General features: G+C 42.9%; 1 protein-coding gene and 1 long non-coding RNA gene across 3 annotated transcripts in view; one reads left to right on the top strand and one right to left on the bottom strand.

Moving 5' to 3' along the window:
• LOC143903406 (uncharacterized) overlaps window positions 1–23395 on the top strand; it is a 274617-nt gene that overhangs the window by 24793 nt on the left and 226429 nt on the right. The gene's annotated exons all lie outside the window — the stretch shown is intronic.
• LOC143903369 (uncharacterized) overlaps window positions 1–23395 on the bottom strand; it is a 31306-nt gene that overhangs the window by 3964 nt on the left and 3947 nt on the right. The window contains exon 2 of one of the 2 annotated variants that reach the window (XM_077416914.1): window positions 15833–15910. In XM_077416914.1, the coding sequence (XP_077273040.1) occupies window positions 15833–15910 (78 nt within the window). Of the gene's footprint in view, window positions 1–15802; window positions 15911–23395 lie in introns of those variants that run through there. The other variant, XM_077416915.1, reaches the window with a different exon arrangement.

Genomic DNA, 23395 nt, shown 5'->3' with positions numbered 1-23395 from the left:
CCCGTGTGTAAGCCACGCGCGTTTCTACCGGATTAAACGTCAGGGTTTAATGTTACGCGCGTCACGTGAATTAGCATGCCTGTACCTAGAAGAGAGGCGCGCGCGAGAAAGAAAGAAAAGGGCAGAGTGACGAAGAGCACAGCACGCAAGAGAACGAGCAAAGGGTGAAGGGAGCGGAAGGAGATGGAGAAAGAAAGCGAAAAGACGAGGAGGAGAAGGAGGAGGAGGAGGAGATAGGGTATATACGTGGCGGGGCCGCTCGTAAAGTTAAACGCCTGTCGGCCGACGATAAAACTGCCTCAAGAAGACCCGTTGCTTCGAAAGGTGCGCGCGGTCTCGCTCGCACGGTCATCGAGTACTAATTTACGACGCAGCTTTGCAGTCTTTCGCCGCTCGCACCCTCCGGAAATTTCGAGAGATGCCACAATGCGAGCGCGCAACGTCCGCGGTCGATACGTCGGTTGTATATCGTTCGATTAGGCTTCCGTATTCAGGGGAATTTTCTGATCGATCTAAGAATATACCGTTCTCAAGATATACTTTGTTTAAAAAAAAAAAGAAAGCAAATAAAACGATGAATTACATTAATTAATTTAGTAAAGATTTGCGTTTACGAAATGAGTCGTATTGCAAATTAAGTTAATCAATATTAAATTCGAAAAAATACATTTACCTGCCCACAATTTACTTGATCGAAATAATTATATATATGTATAATATATTTTACCAAAGTCATTTTGAGATGTCCCAACATATATAAATAGATTTCGTTTTTAGCCATTAGTATCAAACTGATTCTTCTTTAAGATTGAGCACGATCGTGCCTTGTTAAAGTGTATAGTTATCGCATATGTTACGAGATCACAGGAGGCAATCTCGCGTATCTATCCGCGTTCCCACGCTTCTCCCGTTATTATACGATATTGCGTCACGATCGATTTAGCGCATAACGCACGCGTGTTACGGAACAAGATGCGGAAGGTAAAATGTAAAAAAATTTCGTGTCGTATCGTCGTAGAGGCTGCCGAAGGACATGGATTCTGCGCTCCGCACCTGACCGAAGAGCCACGTGGGCGGGCTGGTAACGGGCCGAAATCTTGAAAGTTCGCGCGTAGCGGTACACATCTCGTTCGGGAGTAACGAATCGTTCGCTAAAGTGGTCACAGTGGCCAAATTCACGGCCCACGACTCGGTCGAGTTCGGTAGTACTTGACGACTCGCTGGTGATCGACTTCCGGATGATCATCGCAACGATGTCATCGTTGTGAGTCATCCAGAGTAACATGACGATTATACTCGAGTGCAGAAACTTGTAGAGAAACTTGTTCATTATATATACGAAGTATCAATAATTTCAAGGATTAATGGATCACACGTTTTTTCGCTCGGTTACGCTCAGAAATCACCATATAAATGTCATAATTATCGGCATCGTGTAAATCAATGAGTCCAAGCCCGTGATTGCGATCATTCTTTCCAGGAAGCCGTATTTACCGATTTCGAATTTTAAATCAAATCACATTGTTTTCCAAAGTAACTATAGCAATTACATACGTTAAATCCATTGATTATGCTACATTAGGGAAAGATCGTGATTCGACGGATAGAAATCGTAGATCGACAAGCGACAGATGACGGCTCATAATCCCCGCGAAACGCGCATACGTCCGAAATGCGCATTGAACGAGGCGTTAAACGATAATGCAATCTTCTGCCGGCAATCTTGAATTGTGACGATCCGAATGTGTTGGAAATAGCACTCCACGTACACCAGATGATCTTCAGTCGTCGCCACGACTGCGTGAAAGAGATTACGATGCCGTTCTGTGCGCAGAACTCCAATATATGTGTATATGTGCGCCATCAGTATACCGACGCCAAATGGCGCTTCCGTTTCTCAGACGATTTATCGGTCATATAGGAACATATCCTTCGCATATATTTAATTCTTTCCGGCCATTAGAATCGCGCAATGTGTGCCGGGTGCAAATTTAAACATTCCAAAAATAGATCAACCTTCTGCGTATGTTTCTTTTCGATTTATGATAATGGATGAGCAAAATACATCATCCTCATATATATTATTTATTGCAGTAAGATTTGTCGCATTCGCGACTGAATAGATTTGAGAATGTTTAATTCCAAGGCATAGTTCCTTAAAAAAAAGTTCACACTCCATCGGGCCCCGTGAGTGATAAAAATCGCGCGCCAGAGACGCGTACGTTTCGCAACGTGACGGTATTCGGTATGATTTACGTATCGATTTACGTGTATCACGGACATTGCATGTTCGATCGAATCGCTCAAAGTCGTCCATGCGATGTAATTGATCCGGTGTCGCGCTTCTGCCATATCGGGTTTTACGGATTGCCTCGGGACTGGGAAAAGTGGCGACGTTCTTAAAGCGCCGCGGATGACTTTGTTTTTCGCGGATAGCGATTGCGTCGCCGGATCCTGGTCCAGTCGTCCATGTGTTCACTCGGTCAGCTGCGTACGGAGAGTCGGACAATTCTCGATGAAGGGGGACAACGGGATATTCGCAGGATTGCGTAACGCCGTGCATGCGAGCGCGTGTTCACTCGGTTTTTCAAGTTTTTGCACAATTCTTCGCCCGGTCATTGGACGTGCACGCATACGGAGCCCGACACCGGGAACAGCGGGCGACGACGAGCCGTAATACGACGGCAACAGCAACAACGGCGGCAGCGGTAAAACCAGCTCTCGTCCGCGTGTAGAACGCATAGCGGCTGAAACACGCGCCATTTACGGGCGCGTGCGACAAATCCGTCAAGGGAAGCTAGGATTATCTCAAATCAGCCGGTATGCCCGGAATCTTGGATCGATTTGTAACGCCATAAAGCGACGTGGAGAAATCATCATCATCGTCCGTGATCGTGAAAAGAAATGTAAAATGGCTTGTAGAAAGCAAACGCATCTTTGAATCCAAATCGACCCGATCGATATTTTAGTAGTAAATTATTTTTGTAAATAGTTGTTTATATAAAAGTAACAAGTACGCGATGCCAAAAATTACATTGTATTAAATATTAGAAACGGTTAAGAGCAATCTTGTTATTAGCGTTCGTAAAACGAAGAGAATTGAAATGCGTATAAAGCACAGGGAGGCATCAGAAATGTTGTTTTCTCGGCGGGCAGTGATAAAAATGTTATCGGTATGACATTCGGCAAGTCGATCAGCGGCGTGATGTTAATTTATCTCGAGGGAGAACCGCGATAGTTTCTCGTGCGTGAGGAGAATCGATCGAAACTTCGCATTTTTTGTTACCAAATGGGGAACGCGAATGGTCCGAATCGGCGCGATTTGAACGGATCGACGTTCCGGAGATTCGGTTTCCCACAAAATCGACAGAAAGTCGATCTTGTGGGTCTTCATCGCGATTCTATCATCTTGACAATTCTGCAAATGACTTACGTGCGTGTTTAGCACAACCATTATTCACACGACATCATGGATTTCTTCGCGACGAGCTAAGTAAGACGTCAAATATATAATTTTCGCTTTAACAACGCGACGAGTTGTAGATCGATACATTGTCGCAATTGACAACGAGGAAATATACTTACTCCAAGCTGCAATAATTTTCATTGAACTGATCGCGACCTACTAAGAAATTTATTTGCTGTCGTATCTAAAGAGCTTTAACAGTTTTGTTTTTATGTTTGCTTGTGCTTACAATTAAAATTATTAATTTTAATTTTACTTACATTATTGTAATTTCGAAGAAAGCAATAGAATATCGCTATTTTATGATTTTATGAAAATATCAAGATTTCACATTATTAAAGTTTCATATTCGTATACATGGTATATAGAGGATCAATATTCTGTGTTGATGTCGATTGTCGTGTATGTCAGCGTTCACAGCGAGACATTGAATATCTCTGATGAATATCGTTATATAGATTAAGGATTTTATGACTTCAATAACATTTGAGCAATTTCAGTTTTACTATGGCAATTTTATAAAATGTGTATTAGTTTCTCTTGTCATATAAAATATCGTCAAACAAACATTTAGTCCCACGCTATGCTACGCGAAAACGTAACGTGACGCCGAGCGCGGCAATAGTCGCACGCTATTTCCTAAAGGGACGATTATTCTCCTATGAACGTGAACGACCCGCGGGAGAAAAAGACGAAAATTACTTTTGGAGAAAGAAATGCAGGCTTATGGCGTTATTGAATTTCTCATAAACGTTTTACGCCGAGAAAGTCCGTGGTACATATCGCACGGGTTTCGGCGTGCAGCATCCGTCGTGCACGAATCTGAGGTCACAGCACGAACGCGCGTTATGGGGAGGGAGGGGGGGGAGGAGGGGAAGGTTAGATGCGTGGTTATATGCGCGGCGATGGGGGACAGAGAGGGAGGATGTGCGGAGAGGAATCAGAGAGTCGAGACAGTCGACACGGCCACACCGCGACTCCAATAGCATCGCTGGCATAGCTGGACAGGCCATTTCACATTCCCACGTCCTTAATATAGATTGTTGATAGGCGCGAGCGAACAAGCGAGACGGGACGAGCGGGAATATACATAATGGCACCGGGGGGGAGACGACGACGGCGGCGGCGGCGGCGGTGGCGGAGGTGACGGGCGAGGGAGAAGGACAGGCGCGCGTTCGCTGGGTCACTGCGCGGAGCGCGGCGAGAAGCGTGGCCGGGAAGAAATGGACCGAAAGAGACTTAGATGCGCCGCGTCGGAGCGACGAGGATAAGACGTTGCGTTACGTTGCCGCCGGTGCGACGGAGAAAGGCGCGTTGGTGGAGTGCCTCACGGCACAGCAGGTGCTTCACCGTGTGCCGTGTGCCGGAGCGGGTCGCGCCGACACGGACGAGGAAGCGAGACGGAGCAGGAGGAGAGAGAAAAGTTCGCGAAGTCGCGGTAGACTAGGGACACGGCTGCCAGACTCGGCGGTGGTCGCGTCGTGCGATTACGCTAGCTGCGAGCCAACTGTGCGCGCGGCGTACAGTTACGCTGTAATCGCGAGTGTCGCCGGCTACTCCGGCGATCGATGGAGCGAATCAGCCGAGACGCGATCGACAGATCCTCGACGGAGTCGATCGTTCCGTCTTGACAAATTGGAGTATTCATTGTCACATATATAGTCATATGTATTAATATTATTATATTTTATCAAATAGTTAGAACACTGTGGGCCTATTCTGTAATAACTCTTAACGACAGTTTCGTTATTGTTATACTTGTATGTTGCGCAGATATTATGTACATAAAAAAGCTGCGCAACGACAATATAACGATAACGAAACTGTCGTTAAGAGTTACAGAATAGGCCCACTGGTCTCAACCGCATCGTTAATGTAACGAAATAATATCCAATTTTGATTAATTAATTCAAATATATGTATGAATTCGATATGCGAAACTTAAATTCTATTAATTAATTCCAACAGTTTTTCTCTCAAAATTTGTGATCTATGCAAGCAGCAATCACGAAAGAAAATGCATAATCGATCGCCAATGTACGAACAGTCATCGTCAATTTCGCCGCGCGTGACTCGAAATAACTCGTTAACATCTCGAATGAACACGATATTAACACATGAATGTGCGTATCGGCGAGTGACCCTGATACACGCTGGCGCGATGCCTGTGTCGCGGACGACCGCGCAAACCGTATTCGCGCGCGTCATCCTCCTTCTTCGCATCCGGTCATCCTTTGCCCCCGCGTTTCTTCGCTCGCGCTGGGCTTTCTCAGATGAGGACGACGTGGTGCCGTAATCCGCAACGATCTGGATTTCGCGTCCTGGCACTACGTGGCACCACGCACCAACTGGCCGCGCTAATAATAATCGATTACATAGTCACGACGGTGTTTCCGCTGTGACGTGCTATAAATGGGACTTTAATGATTTTTTTCCTATTCCTAGATTATTCTGCAATTTGTTTCGCCACGGATTCCGGATAGAGCTCGCGTGAGTCGAGGAAAGAGCGTTGGCGCTTACGCGTTCCGCGTAAAATAAAAACGTAACTGGATCCGTCTAGCTATTTTTAATCGTTCGTTGTTCATAGCAGATCCGCATTCATTACGGAGTAATTGTGTATTCTCGCGATTATGTCGAGGCGCACCGCGTCAAACATGTACGTAAATTACGATTCGCTTCATTAAACATCGCGGAATCCCATCCGATGCTTTTGAGATAAGTCCAATTTGCTCGTATCCGCTAATGAAATGCACCTGCAAAGCGTAACGCAACGTAAGGAAATTCAAACACTTCATAATATGACGTTTGTTTTACCTGGAACACTGCGTAATAATCGGGAATAACTATTTTTCTCACCGGATTAAAACTCGAAAACAGATATCGCCTAGAGGCATCGTTACTCATTTCTCAAGTCGTTGAAGTGCACGTTTATTTAAATTTAAATGTTTTGTTATATAGCAATAAATATAATTAATAAAGGCGGTAGCGACAACAATTATCATTCTTATGTATTTCCCGTAGTAATATAGAAATATGATCAATCAAATGCATTTATAATGAATTTCTGTGATTGCTACGAAGTTCGAAAACGGCGGTCATTCGGTGTTCTTTGGCGCGACACCAATAAATCTGACGAAACGAGATCGTGGAAACGAATAAGACGAAGATGGACGGAGACAGACTGACGTCACTCGGTGGCATGGACCTTGAGCCTCGTGTGCTCCGCATACTTATTCCAAGCGTAGAGCACTCTCGTTTTCGTTTCGAGTGATTTCTAATCGAGAGACCAGTCTTATAGCGTGCGTCGCTATTGATAAATGGTCGATGGTTGGTTTAATGAGGCACTGATATTTCCGCGAATCAAAATCAACGATGCAAATGCGCATTAATGAGTATCCTGTCTTTGGTCGATTGAAAAACATGATTCGCGCGATCATTGGCGTCTTGACACAGGAATGTTAAGGTGAAAGATATCTTGGTCAATTAGTAACGTCAAAGCTTCTATTTCCTGCGTCATCCGATTTAAACATCCGCGTCATTTTTATTCGTATAACGTGTATAATGTACGATACGCGTGATATGTTGAAATATTATGAAAAACGTAGACATAAATATATATAAGAAACTGCCCAGTTAAAATTGTAGCAAATTATTACCGGCGCGCTATTCCAGCGGGTTGTGTTTCGTAATCGCGATTATCTTAGAAATCACGTTTCGGACGTATTACACATTCTCGGGGCAGTTCAGTTTATCACGTGCGACACAGAACGCTTCCACGTCCTACGGTATTGCACCGATTGAATTGCAGATAGGTACGCAACGACAGTTCCTAACTACAGAAACAATGGGCGCCGGTTATTGTATGCTGATTTTCTCTCGCGGATTTTGAAAGTCTGTTTCTCCGAAGAGTATAAGCACGCGCCGCGATAAAATTTAATAAACCGGTACTCTCTCGGGAGACCGAAAGTATTCCGTAGCACTGCACGTTTCACCGCTGACGCGCAGCGCTATAGCGGTACATTTCGTTGCGTTTGACATATCTAATAATTTATACGATATTTGGTGGATATTTTGTTACCAAACTTACTCTCAAACGATATATACTATAGGTATATCTTTCTTTATTTGTTATAAAATTCAGTCTCTCTTGTTAGCCCTACGAAACAGAACAGCTCGCGAAATGGAATTTCATGGAACGTATAAAATAGAAGAACAAAATTATTGTAATTTATAGCAACGACAAATAAAGCAAGTTGAAATAAAGCTTTGAACGTCGTAAAATAATACTTCGGAACAATCAAAATGCTTAAAAACTGACTCATGGTACGATGTTAGCCCAGAGAGAATTGTGTGTCCACGGCGCGGCGGGTCGTTCTGTATTCGCTTTACCTACGCTTTACGGTCAGTGTTGAGAACGGCAAGATCGTATGTTAGAAATTTTTACGGCGCGCCGATATGGTCGCGGGGATTTGTCCTCGGAAGCTATTTGCTTACATTAGAATCCGCCTCAATTCAAGAGAAGAGGAAGCGCTCGAGCACACTCGGTCTCTACTCGGGATAGACGAGTACGGATTGATGCACGAGGACGATTCGCGTTTGCCTTCGGGAGAGAAAAAAGAACGACGCGAGATGCGTGCGCGGCTATACTCGACCAGATCCGCTTCCCAGGAGAAGAGATAAGACTTCTCTCGGGGAGAGAGAGAAGAACGCGCGAGAAGAGGTATACGACTCGCGGAGACAGCTGGAAACTCTGCGAAATGGATCGCCGCAAACTCGAGAATTATTTCTTCGGTCTATTATGCATCTCAGGCGAAGTTATCCTACCATAGTTACTAATGTAATTCTATTCCTTTCGGATTATCTTGCGAATTAAAGCACGCTGTCACTCATTTAAACGGCGTTCTACTTAAATGTTGGTGCCAATTTTCTTCCTATTAATATTAATAGAGTTAATTCAGATACGAAAACTATAATTAATTTAATTGTGTGTATATTTAAAATTTTTTTGCGAACATATATTTTGGACATGTTTATTGAAAAAATATAGTGATGCAGGTGTCTGCTAAAAAAACTGGAGAAAGCTAGAATAATAACGTACATAATCATATTTTCAATCCTGCTCCATTAATATACTTTCGTTATTGGAATCGCAATTCGCGTTTGCTCTAGCATAAAACGCGATCATGTTTAATATCAGCAATACCTAAAGACGATACTACGTGGCAATAGATATGGAAACGGTAGTCTTCTAACGTGAAAGTAATAGAATATGTACTGTTAAGTTTCGAGCAAACGATGCTATAATAGTTTCCGTTTGCGATGAAGTAGAGTGACAGGCGCTTTTTTAGTGAACGATAGAAAATGTTCTTATTTGCTATATACCATCCCGAATATCTCGCACATGTATTAATAATATGCAAAGAACGACAAGTATTAAACAAGCTCGATTAAGGACAGCGATAAAAATCAGCGACAAGTCAAAGAAACGGAAGCGTTCGATTAAGTTTACTATGTTTCTATATATGATTCCGTGACAGCTAAGAGACGAAACATCTGCGGAACGTCCGACACTTGCGATGGGCTCTCGTTAATCCTCATTGACCCGCGCGGTAACGGTAGCCGGCTGCAACCCTTTCGTCCGAGTTTCCAAAGACAGCATAGGTAAATTACATATGTATATATTCATTGTAGGACAACACGTGCGTCCTCTCGCACGCGTCGCACTTGGCTGCGTTTCCTCTGCTCATCGCGGTTAGTCAGTCGCAACGGGTAACTCTCTTCTCTTCGACGAATTCGTGAGGATTGCACCAATCGGTCTCTTTCCGTTTGCGTAACGCGATCGTTCTGAAAAGATCGACCGCGTTCGTAGACATGAGGTCGGCGTCGCGGTTGGACATCGGTTGCGCAGGACCGACGACAACGACGACCGCGAAGACGACTCACCAAGTCGCGCGTCCGCTGAATGCTAACTATCGCTTCCAAGGGCGCGCCGTCTGGTGTAGTAACAGCGCGATGCGATCGCTCGGGCGTGAACTGGGCCACATGCGAGAACGGTTGGCTGCTCGTGCCGCTCATGGGACTTCGCTATTTAGTTCACGCGATCGTATCAACCCTTTGCACGATGCCGATACCGTCCGTACGTTGTCGCAGCATTACCATTCGAATCTTAAACGTTTCAATTACCGCTCTCGAGCATCTTGCGTCTCAATACGATATTTTGTTTAAAAACTTGCAGCTTGTTTGAAACAAAGAGACAGATAAGTAACAAAAGTGTATCAATTTTATTATAGTTCAAAAGACATTAGCTAATGCTCCAGCTCCATATTTTCTTTATTTTGCAGTAGCAAAAAAATTACTACTTCTTACGAGCAAAGATTTCATTTACAGCGGACAAGGATGACATTCTGGAAATTGCGAATTTAGCAATAATTCGAAGCGCCGGTTGTCGACAAAGCGGCGGCGTAGAACGTTGTCGGATCGACAGATCCTTTCATAGATCGCGATTTATTGGCTCGTAAACCGGGCGTAGAGCCCGACGGTCGCCGCGCGGTTTGGCCCACATACATACGCAGAGTTCTTCCCTTATATCGTGTCTGCCCATACCGATCGTAAATCGCCGCTTTATACGATCGGCCGATCGCCGCGGTGTGCTGAAGCGCGGTTCGCGGTTTCCTTCCTGAACCATGTTTCAGCGTTGCGTCGACCAGCGCCGGATGGGTGCCAGGTTGACGCAAGAGAAATAATTCGCGGTTTTTTTCGCAGATATGACTGATCCGTCATTTGGACTTAGCAAACCCTCGAATCCGAACTTAATACATTCAGTCATTTGCACATCATACACACTCGTTACAAACACAAACATTTTTGTGATTGATAGCGCAATGAATATTTAAGGAAAGCAAGCTACAACTTAATTTAAGAATATAATGAAAAGAATAAGAATAAGATCTATATATACGTATTTGATAAGTGGGGCAACACAGTGAAAATTAAAGCTTATTTTTTAATTTATATTAATATAAAAAAAATCGTGGTTTTTCAGTGGATATTCGATTGCGAAATGATCGTCCAATTGGTTCGATGATTTTTTTATAATCTCGTTTCAATCACGTGGCCAAAGTAATTCAATGCGACATATTAATATGCGATCTGGAATATAGGATTTATAGATCAGGCTTTTAGTATCACGGCTAAAATTCTCTAAATCGCTTGTCAGTGCGATCTGCCGCGTCTATAATTGTTGAGTGTTACGATTGCGCTCGAGTGCCGTCGTCGATTCACAGGCCGGCGCTAAGCTCCTCGAATCTCGCGCTCTTTACTCGCGGTCTCCCGGTATCGTGGTATCTGTTTCGCAGCGGTACTTAAATGGCCGGCAATTAGAAGATGTAATAGCCGCAGTTAAAAAGCGCTTCCACGAAGTCGGCGACTGATCCGCCTCGCGCGTAATACACGTACGACGACTCGCGGCGAGTTAGGAAGGCAGGCGCGAGGGGAAAACTGCGAACTACTCGCGGATTCTTGCCGTATGTTAACACGCGCCACCTTATGCCCATCTTAATGTCGCTTTACGAGAGAGCTAATTGTACCAGGAGAGATATCGCCAAGAGATTGGGTCCATAATCGGCTTTACGGCACTCTTAATACGAATGTATATTCCCTGAATGCGTTCCTCTCTGCCGTTCTTATCACGGTGCCTATTCTTTCATTCTGCTTCACTCTTTCCTTTCACTTTCTCTCTTTTTTCTCTCTTTTCGTATTATATGTTTTATTTCTTTATACTTAATTGTCTAGCAATAATAACTATAATAACAAGAATGTAGGTATAAGACTCAGTCCTTTTCTAATTTTGCGCGGCGCGATTCACGAGGCGAATCTATTGCGACAACAGCAGAACGGATCGCTGTTCTCGACAGTGACACACGAGACGCAGACCTACCTGGTGGCGGTGTCTAAAGGGCGTCGCGAGCAGATATATATCGTCGCACGAGAGGCGGACAGGTATACTCGCGGAGCTAGCACGAAAAAGGGAAAATCTAAACTGGTCGCTTAATCTGTCGTTCGTGACAGGACTCCGACAATCTACCGCGGCCGAGAAATCGCCGCGGCGCTCGAGGAAATCGAACGGCCGGACAATTTTTACCGCGCTATTCTCAGAGTGTTATCTCCTTCGCCGGACTGCCACTTTCGTTCCGCTCGCCGTCGTCAAAGACGTGCTCCTTGATTTTCCTTAAGTGTGCGCTTAATCGCTGGCCATCTGTTCACGGTTTAATCTTTTGGCGACTGCACCGGCAATATCTTTTTTACATTCGCTTAATCTTTCAAGCATTTTATATTATCTTTACGTGTGTTATTTTATTTCATCAAATCGTTTCACTGATTTAGCAGAAGCTGAAGTATAATTGTTAGATATCAACACGTTATTCGTTGTGATACGCAGTATATAGTTAAACATTCGAAGGACAATTTTTATGCACTGTACGTGCATCGTTGACTCTTTGAAGCGTTTCATCCTCTTCCGCCGTCCGATCGTGTACTGCTCGCCGGAAATCATTGTTACTCGCTTAAGTGTCTTTTCGAATTCTCGTCGTCACCGGAAGCTCGGCGGATTCCCGGCCGAGATCGTAAAAAATTGAAGTTTAATGTGGTGACTCTGGGTCGCATGGAAAGTAGTCCAGACTATTTCGGTCAGGAATGACGTTTTTGTGCCGGCTGTGTCCTCAATCGTCGTTGTCGTGGTTTCGACTTTTCGGGCGAGTCCTCATTGTCGAGCGATGAATAAACCCGTCCCCTGAATCACGCGCCATTTTCTCGATCGAGGAGAGGGAGAGGAGCAAGGCGAGAAACGTTGACAAATTTTGCGATGTCGGTCGTGCATAATACGCAGACGGTTAAGGCCCCGAAAAACAATGGCATTTGCATCATAAATAAGTGCGACGTCTGACTTGAATCTCGGTCGCCTTCCGGCGCACGATTCTCTTTTAATAAGCGAGCGAGATTTTGCAAATTAGTGCATTGGGGCTATCTGAACAACGAAGCCGAATGGGAGGAAGAGACTGAGTCAGGTCGCTCGCATTCATATGCGACGCGTCACAACGAATTGCTGTCTTTCGGCGATTCTGCCCGCGGCTCTGTTTCACGCTCGGCCTTCAAGCGACCTGGCTCTCCTTTATTTGAACGCGTTCAGGACGACGAATGTGGAATTTGGACGACACCCGAGAAACCAAGGGCATGAAACAGGGACGCACATTATGCGGTGCAATTAGCCGCGGTACTCTCTTAGAAGAAGTAAAGACTTTCTACGCTGATATTTGAATTTCATTTATCATATATTGATTGTAGAATTTCATTTTTTTCATGTTTATTTTGCACAAATAAATCGACGAAAGGATTTTTTATTCTTATACGATTGGAAGCGATATTGAACATTATCGCGCGATAATCGATTCGCTGAATACGTGTAACATTATATTTTCGATCTTTCGTAAGTTCGCAAGCATGCGCGCAAACATCCTCGCGGTACCAAAAATGGAAGAAAGCCGTTGGGAAAGATCCGGAGCAAAAGGGGCCACAGTTATCGTCGTCGTCGTCGTGTGCGAAGAAAACAGGAGGGAGCAGGAGAGATCGCCCTCTTCTCAATGTTACGCAGAGAATTCGAGGCAGTCGTTAGTATGCTAATGAGTGTCCCTCGTTCTTCGTCCGTGACCGCGGTGCGCAACCGCTAAATTATTTCAAATATTTCCAAATGTTTGTCGCGCGTGGAGACTAGATCGACTTCGAGTTAGGAGTTGGGGATCGTAGAGCTTAGTGTGCACCTGCGTGGTGCTTGGTATATACGTGTTAATGTGCATACGTATATAATTCCCGCCGCTGTACTTTTGTATCCCTCTTCCTTCTCATCCTTCGTCTGTCCTCTCAGGATCAATGGCGCCGTTATATTTCTCGCGATAACATCGAAACTGTGAGAGCATCCTCAGCATTCCCAGTAGCGTCCTTTCCCGCTGGTATATAATTATACAATCAAAATGACGTACGCGATATTAATTTCCCGGACGGGATCGCATTTCCTTGTACGATCATATCGGATGATTCGCGATCGTTAATTAAACACACGAGGCACAATTAATTTCACTTATACATGAGTGATAATAACTATATCACGAATCGATGACCAACGGTCGTAAATATATAACGGAAAGAAGGCAGAACACTGCTTTCCGAAGGGTCATGATTAATTCTGTGTAATAAAACCTTTCTTAAACCTTCATGATAAAAATCGAGGTTAATTTCGATACCGTTATTTAAAAATGACAAATTCGATTAAGAGATACGCACCGCCCTTTTTATTCCAGAATATATCACCTGACGCGTAACGATATATTCTCCTTTCTAAAGGGGATTTCCCGGATCATTTTCGTTCACGAGAGGAGAGTCTAATTGACCTGAAAGGCGTTATCTGCTACTTCGTCTCCGGGAAACCGAACGCGCGAGTAAGGGTAACCATTATCTGTTGTTGCCTTAATGAGATCCAATTACTATCGGATGGGTCACTTAGTATGCGGTACCGATATTCTACGGTGTATAGCACACATTAGTGGGACAAAAGGACAAGAGCCAAGGGTCAACACCCTTTGAAGATCTAAGCACCGGCCTAACGAGACTCGATCGTCGTCGTCGTCGTCGTTTGTCGGGACGATATGCGTGTTTGCGCACTATACGCGTACGCATTCCGGTGCACGTGCGCAACCCGGAATCCACCTGTTGAATATTACTCCCTACTGTGTCGACCCTCGCGTCCGACACGCGGAAGCGAACCGCAATCGAGACAAGATCCTTCCTTTCGTAGCTTTCCGTTCCTGCGCATATCCCATATTTGTCCCGAGGAAACAGACATATATCTGTTCCTTTCGAGACGATTTTTCGGAGAATTTGTTTCGCAGCGTTGTCGCAAAATCTTCGAACTACAAATTGTCATTACGGAGTAATGAGACATCAGAATAAAGGGCTAAGAAGAAATCAAATCCTTTACTGTACAATTATTGTGGTGGAAGTAATAGCGCGCACACGTTTCGAGACATGTTATACGTTATTATTTCCAGAACACTCATCGCGATTCACCGCAACGCAAAGCTTCGTCGAACGGGGACGATCCAAGATAATCGATTAGTCGCACTCGAGTCTCTCGTCCACTTACGGATTCGAACCGGGCAGAAGATTTTTTTTCTCAGTTACTTCTCGCACGCTCGCCTTTTCCGCATATCGGACTTTCTCACCTCTTTTCGTTGGCCGTGATTACTACGCGAATCCCTACCCCATTGCAATCTTTTCGTTTTCGCATCCGTCACGGCTTATTAAGTTGTCTCTTCTTTAAACTAGAGTGCGAAACGCATCACATACGTCAACTCATCGCCGGCGTATCGACTTTTACGACTTCACGAAGTTCTCGCAGCAGGTTAATACCGCGTAGAAACTACTTCCGTCCGCTTTTTGCCGACGATTGTCTTTCCGAAGAGACGAATCGATAATAAATCACTGCTGCACTTTGTTATATTTCCTCACAAAATTGCACGTTTTAGAAATCTATATTACTTCCTTGCTGAATTTTGTGTAATGTGTTACTTTTTTTTGCTAATAGAAATTAAGTACTGCCGAGAAAAACGAAATAATGCATTAATTTGTTTCAATCTTTAATTCATAGTTTAAAGCATAGTTCAAATGTCATATAAAGCGTCACATACGCACGCGAAAACCTAATAGTTTTTTAAGTTACAGAATTATTGTTATTGTCTTGTTTTTTCGTACATTTTTCTTTCTGTTTGGTTAAACTTTTATTGCATTTATTTATCTGCATTTGAGTTATTATTATCACGCACAAATGATTGGAAGAATATTGTTTAGGTCTAAATAACTTAATATTTTTCGAGTGATTGTTTAGAAAGTGGAAAGCCTGCTTGTCTAATATTTTTCAGAAGTTTTTATATATCTAAATATTGTATTTTCGACATATTTCTTTATCTTTTTATTCACTCATTTAACCTTGTACCAATTTTCTCTCAACCATGCATTGCGAAGTTCAAGTTATAATTTTGCGAAATGTGAAGATAGAATTACTTACTTATTACTTGAAAATACAGCGGAACTGCCACGCTCGACTTCGTAATTACGCTTGCGTTACTCTTTAAAGTGTGTAGAATTTGCATCACAAATGTTACATAACGTGCGACTCGACAATGAACGGCGTGTACGACGAGACGTCGCCGTGTGAATTCTCGGCGTCACATCACAAAGTCCGCATACGCGAAATGTAACCCGGATTTATCCGGCAGTCTCATTACTTACAAAACTTGGTTGTCATCTGATTCTTCTTACCTTGCAACCCTCGCACGTGAACGCCCCGAAATGAAACCCCGCTGCGGGTTCGTCGCATACCCTGCACTGTTGGTTCATCTGCAATTATAGAAATTATAGAAGTTATTCGAAGGAGATACGTCAGAGTCAGTTACTTCGGCTCATCCTTGGAAGAGTAAAGTGCGGTGTTACAGCATGGTGGGGCAGCGAACCGGTTTTCTACGTTTGCTTCGATTTTTATTCCTCCCACGATATCTTATGGATGTTCGAACAGGATTTGGAGTCCGAGAAAAGTATAAATTGAAAATATGTTGGAGCTTCGATTAAACGAATATGCTAATGATAATAGTATAGAGAAATTATTCCGAGTGTCACATCTGTCAATCTTGATTGTTTTTTTTGTTGATAAAATCGCCTATGTGTTAACAGATTACACTACATAACGCGTTACGTTAAATTTGCAGTGATATATCACGTTCGTACGACAGTATTTTGTGTGTATCTTTCGGTAGATTCGGTATTTTTTTAGTCGATTATATCTTCGCCCATGGGCATGAAATGGATATCTGAAGAATCATTAGGTTCCCTTCTTTCCTGAATCTACGTTTCCCCACCCTGTTGTAACACTCGAATCGAAACCCGTTTTAACCCACTGGCATGTCATAAATCAGCGCTATCTCGGCAAACGGTGCCATCTGCCTTGATTGTGTGTCGGAGCGAGGCACCTATTTTTCGAATAAACTGGAATAAAATTAGACCATTGATGATCCGATAAGGATATGTTACGGTCGGCGTTCCTCATCGTGCGAGTATTTCGATCATCGCGGTATAAAAATCCCCGATCCTAAAATGATAGAAACCGGAGGAACCAGCTCTCAAAAGTTTATACGAATCGTATCTTTATAAAGTTGTATTCTTTATTCCGTTGCCTTTGTGGCGTAGTTATAATAAAAAGATCGAGTTATAGTTCAAGTCGCAATGCGTCTCTTTCTTTCAAATAACAAATGCAAAACACACTTATAGAGAGAAAAAAAGAGAGGTGAAGAGATCTTGTCCAAAGTAGCCACCGTGAAATGCATAATACGTTTCTTCATTTGTATCTGTCGCAAATGATGCTATATTGTGACAAGCTGCGCACGTCGAATGATACGTTAAGAGTGCGTGCAAAAAAATTAACTGCGCTCATCCGTCGCGAATACTCGCGAGCCGTTTCGGGACGGGGACCACCTGCGGATTCGTTGATTTAAAAATATAACCACGACCGGTAGTCGTACGGATTAACGTACTCAGCCTGAGAGACGAAGTTCTTCGAAGGGACGCTTTTTTTTTATGCAAGATGAGAAGAAGAGCACTTTAACGAGAATTTAGAGTGACGGTAATTAGAGCTCCGATACGACACGATCTCGCGCGCGCTGCGTCTAGTCAAGTCTTTGTAATTGCACCTCCGAAGAAAATGGGCTGCCGCTCGTATTTGTCGACGAAGACGGACGGTAAAACGAAAAGAAAACAAACTAGAGAGAAAGAGTCGGTCCACAGGTTCGTTAAGGTTTCAAGTTTTTTCGCGGCGCGGTTGCTTAACACCCGCTTGCTAACCCTTCTCCTTCACTCGCTGCACAACATTTGTTGATGAAGCGAAAAACTCTTCCTTTCTCTCCTATATGCGATCTGCTTGACCGGATCAAATGTTTATTCGATTGAATTTCACGATTTTTGTTCATGATAATCATTAGGACGATCAATTATAATCAGCTAATGATTATAATTCGCGTTATAGTCCGCGTGTCTGTACCAATTTCGATGCTAATCGCAATGCCATTTTTTCAAAGAAGGATTTCAGAAGAACACGCGTTTTGACTCGTGTTCTCTGCGAATATTATATAGATTTTAATTATAAAAAACTTGTAACAGAATTATATTAATGTAAATAACGGTTAATGTAAATGACAACCGTTATTTACATTAATATAATTCTGTTACAAGTTTTTTATAATTAAAATAAACTCTAAAGTATATATATTGTTTATTTAAATTATGGGATTTGAATAATAATGCGCTCTCGCATATATACATTTTTTGCTCTCATTTAATTAAAATTTATTGCAGTTTGTGTTACTCTCTTGCAAAACTAACACACCAGCAGCTACGATATTGACAATGTCGACCTTACAAGCGTTCTCTCCACAGACCATCAAATACTATGCGTACGATACCCAACGTTGTCGTCTGTGCGTGTTATATTCCCAATTTTAATTATACGATAGCGCTAATGTAGCAAGTTTCGTCAACCATTTGCGTTAAAATAGACACTGAGGATGGTTCAATGTTTTTTAGAACCGAAACGTCTGTAATTTTATTGTAATACATTTAATATATTAACACTTAAGTACATCCCGTTACGGCTCGATGCTCTTTATTCCTTAATTTAATTTAAAATTTATTCTATGTATTTTCTAATATTGCATTATAACGTGTTATCTTTGTAATATGTCTTTAAAATATTCGTGCTCGAAACACTCAGCGTCAATATGGATCTCGGCCGACTATTTCCTGACATTTCTAACGCATTTAAATTAGAGACTCGGCCTAAGTGGGGTTAAAAGTTCGAGCAACGAAACCTAATACAAAACTAAATAAACCAGAATATACGTATAACGGAGCCACCGGAATCGTGCGTGCTCTCGGACTAACAGATGCTGGAACGGCGCGGAATGTACATCGGGGAATACGAATACGAAGAAAACAATAAGCGCGAAAGGTCGAGACGCGAGAGATAAAGGCCGAGATGCGAGCGTCGGAGGTGGAGCAATCGCGAGCGTGGCGAAAAAAAATTCCATCGCCCTAATAACCAAAGGAGAACAGAACGCCTTCGAGGAGCGGTGTATGCGCCGTGATTTGCAATAAAATCGCAGAGATCGCATAAGTCAGGCCTTCGCGGTGGACGGTGCGTCGCGCCGTAATCGGTAAACCGTACACTATTTACGCGGCTGATTCTGTAGATTTTACAAAAGATCACGCTATTAGAATTGTTATATCGACGGCAGTCCAGTGGAGATCAATGTGGGCCAAGGTTAATCTATATCGTCGCGACGGATCGATCTCTTTGCACGCGGAGTTGTGTCGACTTCGAAATATCTGCTCGACCCTGCCGATTCGTTTCGCATACAAATTCGTATGGAATATCGGAGAACACTTTAATCAATGCGTGCATCGATGCGACGGTTGCGTAAAAAGAAAAAAAAATATACACGTGATTTCTTTGAATTTGGTCACCGATGTCGTTGACTTCGGTGGATCGTAGTTCGTGGTGCAGTGCACGCGGAACAGGTGAAACGGGAGAAGAGTCAAGAAGAAAAGGGGGTCACGGGGGAGCCAACAGTGTAAACACGCGGTACCTCGTACCCCAGTTTCTGTATAGATAGAGTCAATATTTGCCCGACATCGGTGCGTTAATGAAGTCAATCGACTTGCCGTACCTGCTCCAAATATCAACTTACGGGCCACGACGATAACGACGAAGATGACGACGAGATCAGAATGTGGTCACGTGTGATTCTTTTGCTAGCTTCTCGTGTACGTGCTCACACGCGCGTCTATGCGGTCCGTATATACCTGCAGATGGGGGCACTTCGTAGTTTACGCGCCATTAAACACGAGTCCCGTGTGACGTTTATCCCTTTATGAGGCGTTTTTTGACCTGAGCTTCGGGAGCGCTTTCTTTGTCGTTCTTACCCCTCGCTACCGTTACAACCCTTTCTCCGTGCCGACTTTGCGTGTCGCTTGATCATCATCTTTGTAATCATTTCGGTAATCAACGACCGAATTCTTTCTTTGTATTTTCTACGATGGAAATGAACGAAAACGTTCACGCACATTCATCGAAAAAAAAAAGTAAGAAATATATTACGTTACAGTTGAGACTTTTCTCTCCGCTGAAAGCGCCAAGTCACTATCTCCCTGAGGACAATATATGTAAATGAAGCTAATTACGTAATGTGTTTTCTATATTGTAACAAATAATTTTCTTGAACCTCGAACTAGTTCACGTCAGTTCGAAGTTCTCGTATCAGAGTGAATAATGACTAATAATAAAAAGCGCACGTGATTCATGTGGGTCACGAGCGTGAGGCACAAGCTGCATAAAAAGAAGTGAAAAGATTACGAAAACATCTCGATTGCTTGCGACAGTTGCCAGAGAAAGAAAACGTGTCGTTCGTTGAAGAGACACATAGAATTAGATAAAATTAGTGACTTCAGCATGTTTGTATAGCATCGTCGTCGAAACAACAGTCTATATAATATTTCTCCGTATTCGACTCTTTTAATGTTTATAGTTTAAAGAAGGTGGACGACTCTTGGGACACTCTACCACGCATATTCGTCTATGAAGATAGATAAACGGTGATCGCTTGCGTTTGAAGGTGCTAATTCGAAATACTCGATATTACGTGAGGGTCATCCGTTACGAGGAATCTTGTTTTACGAGACACTTTGCGCAAACAGAGGGTATAATCATTTTTCTGTGACGTTCGCAAGCTCGTCCGCCGTTATAATTCTTCGCGGCAACGAGAGTACACATTAGAAGCGCAGTTTGCGCGATATAATTAATCGGCGGTATATTAATTCACATATTTATTACACACCGCGTTAAGAATGAGCACTTGATTACTGTTCAGGCCGTGATATACGGCCGGTGATTTTTCTCAGTGCGTTAATGAGTCAATGAATCTACTCGAAAGAAGGAGTCGATATATCACCCGGGATACGCGTTCGAGTACGCTCGCGCGCACGTTTGCGCACGAAAGTTCCTCGTCTCGATGTTATCGGCGCTTAATTATGCGCGGAAGGATTACGCTCAAATAAATGCATACGCCGTATATAATCGACTATTACCGGATTACATAAAATAAACAGGATCTTGCGCGTACACACACGAGTGTGAAGAGTCCGTTCGGCAAAGCGGGAGGCGAACGACGGAAAAAGTTTTCGGGAAACTGGTTCTCTCACCGAGCATTAACGATAACATTAGTTGAGGACAGAAAGTTTTTAACGATCTTTTAGATAGTCTAGACGAAACTTCGTAAATAGTCTGTGATCAATAAAATACTCTTTTTTTGTATAAATAATCATAATGTCAATTTACATTAAAGCACAATAAAATCTGGTTTTTACATAATGACTAACTTGGAAAAAGATAATCTTGGAAAAACGTTTCAGTGATTTTAAATAAATCTCTTTTTTAAGTAAACTAGTCTTTTTTTTAGATATGGATTAACGTGCACGCGTTGATTTTATATTGAATGCAATTTCATGTGTAATATCACATAAATATAATCGATTGTCATTATTTATGGTAAATAAAAAAATAGTGTCACTTTTTTTACAAGTAAAATGTGTCACCTATGCTATTCATACGTATTACGTGTATATGTGATCAAAACGAGAGAATGCAGTTGGCCGTATTGTAAAATCTAAATCGAAAATTCTGGAAAAACCCCAGAAAAGTAGAACGCAACACGCGGCCGGTGCAATTTGTATTGGCGTCGATGCGTTTTTAACGATCCCTTTGATGGATGGTAGCTGCTCATTCACAGACGCGTCGATCGAATCCCTGAAAAATGATCTTGCACATCGGCTCGCACATTCTCAACGGGACTATATAGATGTAACGATACGCCGCCACTATATAGGGTGTATAAAAAGCGGTTCACTTTTACAGAAATATAATTATGCAAAATTAGAAGAATGGTAAATGTCGTAATGTGACAGTATGAGAACATATAATTTCAATTTAGGAATAAATTAAATTAAAAATGGAAAACATTTTTAGCCAATTAAAGTTTACAGACAGCAAATGAAAACTCAATAACAATTCTAGTAAGCTTTATTTGCAAAAGATTTAAATCGCGCTTTAAATATTAACTTTGATGCCAAAATGTCGAATTTCGTTAAAAAAGCGAAAAAAGAAAATATGCAACGAAATCTTTTGCTGATAAGTCAATTACAAATTTTCCAAATTTTTTTCCATTGATAGTGGGTGATTTTTCATCACACCCTATATATATACATACACTCGCTCATCCGCGAGCATATGGCAAGGTAGGCAGCGGAGTTCCTTTTCGGTTAATATGTTTTCGCGATCCACAATACGCTCGGTCGGGAGCCAAAGACAATTAATAACCTTCCGGAGTATCATTTATCGCGACAGTTTAGTCTCATGTTAGAGCGAACTCGTCCCGTCGAGGAGCGCGAAGCGCATAAACGCCGTGGCGCAGGTAGCCACGTCGTAGATGACATTGTCTGCCTCCTCGAGCCGTGACCGATCCGATTTTTAACAGCGATTTTGCGTCCGCCACTCGAGAGTCAATCGAGAACGGTCGCCGTGTGTGCACGACCCTCTCGCACTTGTGGGAATCGCGATGGGTGCTCCTCTCGGAAGTACCGTGATTCGTTATGCCCGCGTTATGCCCCCGTGCATGTGACTGCACATGTACCACGTTGCGCCGGAGTTCTAGCCAAGAGCAGCTGCTTCTAGAGAAGATACGACGCGTTTCGCGAGTGGCACGTTCCGAAGCGCCAAATGAATACATAACGTTGCGAGCTGTCGAGCAACTCGAAGGGAAAAAAATCCGTAGCCGATTTCAGCAGGAAAACCAATCGTCGCGTCATCGTATTTCGAATTGCACGCCGTACGCGTGAGGGAAATGATATAGGGAATGATGTAGAAATTAATGCGGAAGAATTTAGCGATAAATATTATATTTTCGTGATATATACGAGAGAAGTTAACGCTTAAACGCGCGGATCCAGATTCTACACGCATATATTATGTATATTCAGAGGAGTATATTGCACGCGACTTGTGACTAAAGCATAGTGATTTACATCCGCATTGCGTTTTGCCAGACAATCTTGCGTGATTGACGAGATCGTGCATGGTCATCTAGATCGTGCATGATACTATACATGTGATAATTTACTTATTCAGGACATTTGTAGAACCTAAAAACATGCTACATTGCAGTAGTAGCCGAGTATCTAGGCGAAAGAGAGAGAGAGAGAGAGAAGCGTATCACGATATTAAATAAGTCATTTGAACGAAAACGTACAGCGAAACAGATGTTTCTTTCCTAATAAGAATCTTTCGTAACAAATGTTTTATTGCATTGTCCGAATAAATATATAATTTCTCTTGAAATAAGAATGAACAATCGCGGAGTCGGAACTTGTTAAATAATCGCGTATTATAATGGAGGGTCCTTTCGAATATAAAGCTCCGGGTTTTATATCTGTCTTCTGGTTACTCCAAGACGCACGAGACCGGTATGCCTCGCCAGCGCAATTTAATCTCCCTTTATTTGGCGATTAAGCGCGCCACCATTGATTTATAATCTCATAAAAGGCCGAAGGCACGGTCTTGTAACGACGCCGGCAATATCGCAAACCGAAAGAGCATCGAGAAGGTTTAGCACACGCGTGTGTGTGTGTGTGTGTGCGTGTGTGTGTACTCGCGTAGCCGCGCGTAAGCCGCAATACAAGTGCGATTTCCACGAAAGCGACATTTAAAATTTTATACGCGATCTCGTT

The sequence above is a fragment of the Temnothorax americanus genome, unplaced genomic scaffold (genome assembly GCF_048541705.1).
Source record: "Temnothorax americanus isolate GAGA-0224 unplaced genomic scaffold, ASM4854170v1 Scaffold46, whole genome shotgun sequence".
Lineage (NCBI taxonomy): Eukaryota > Metazoa > Arthropoda > Insecta > Hymenoptera > Formicidae > Temnothorax > Temnothorax americanus.
Note: the sequence above shows the minus strand (reverse complement) of the source record. Positions and strands in the feature narration are given on the sequence as shown.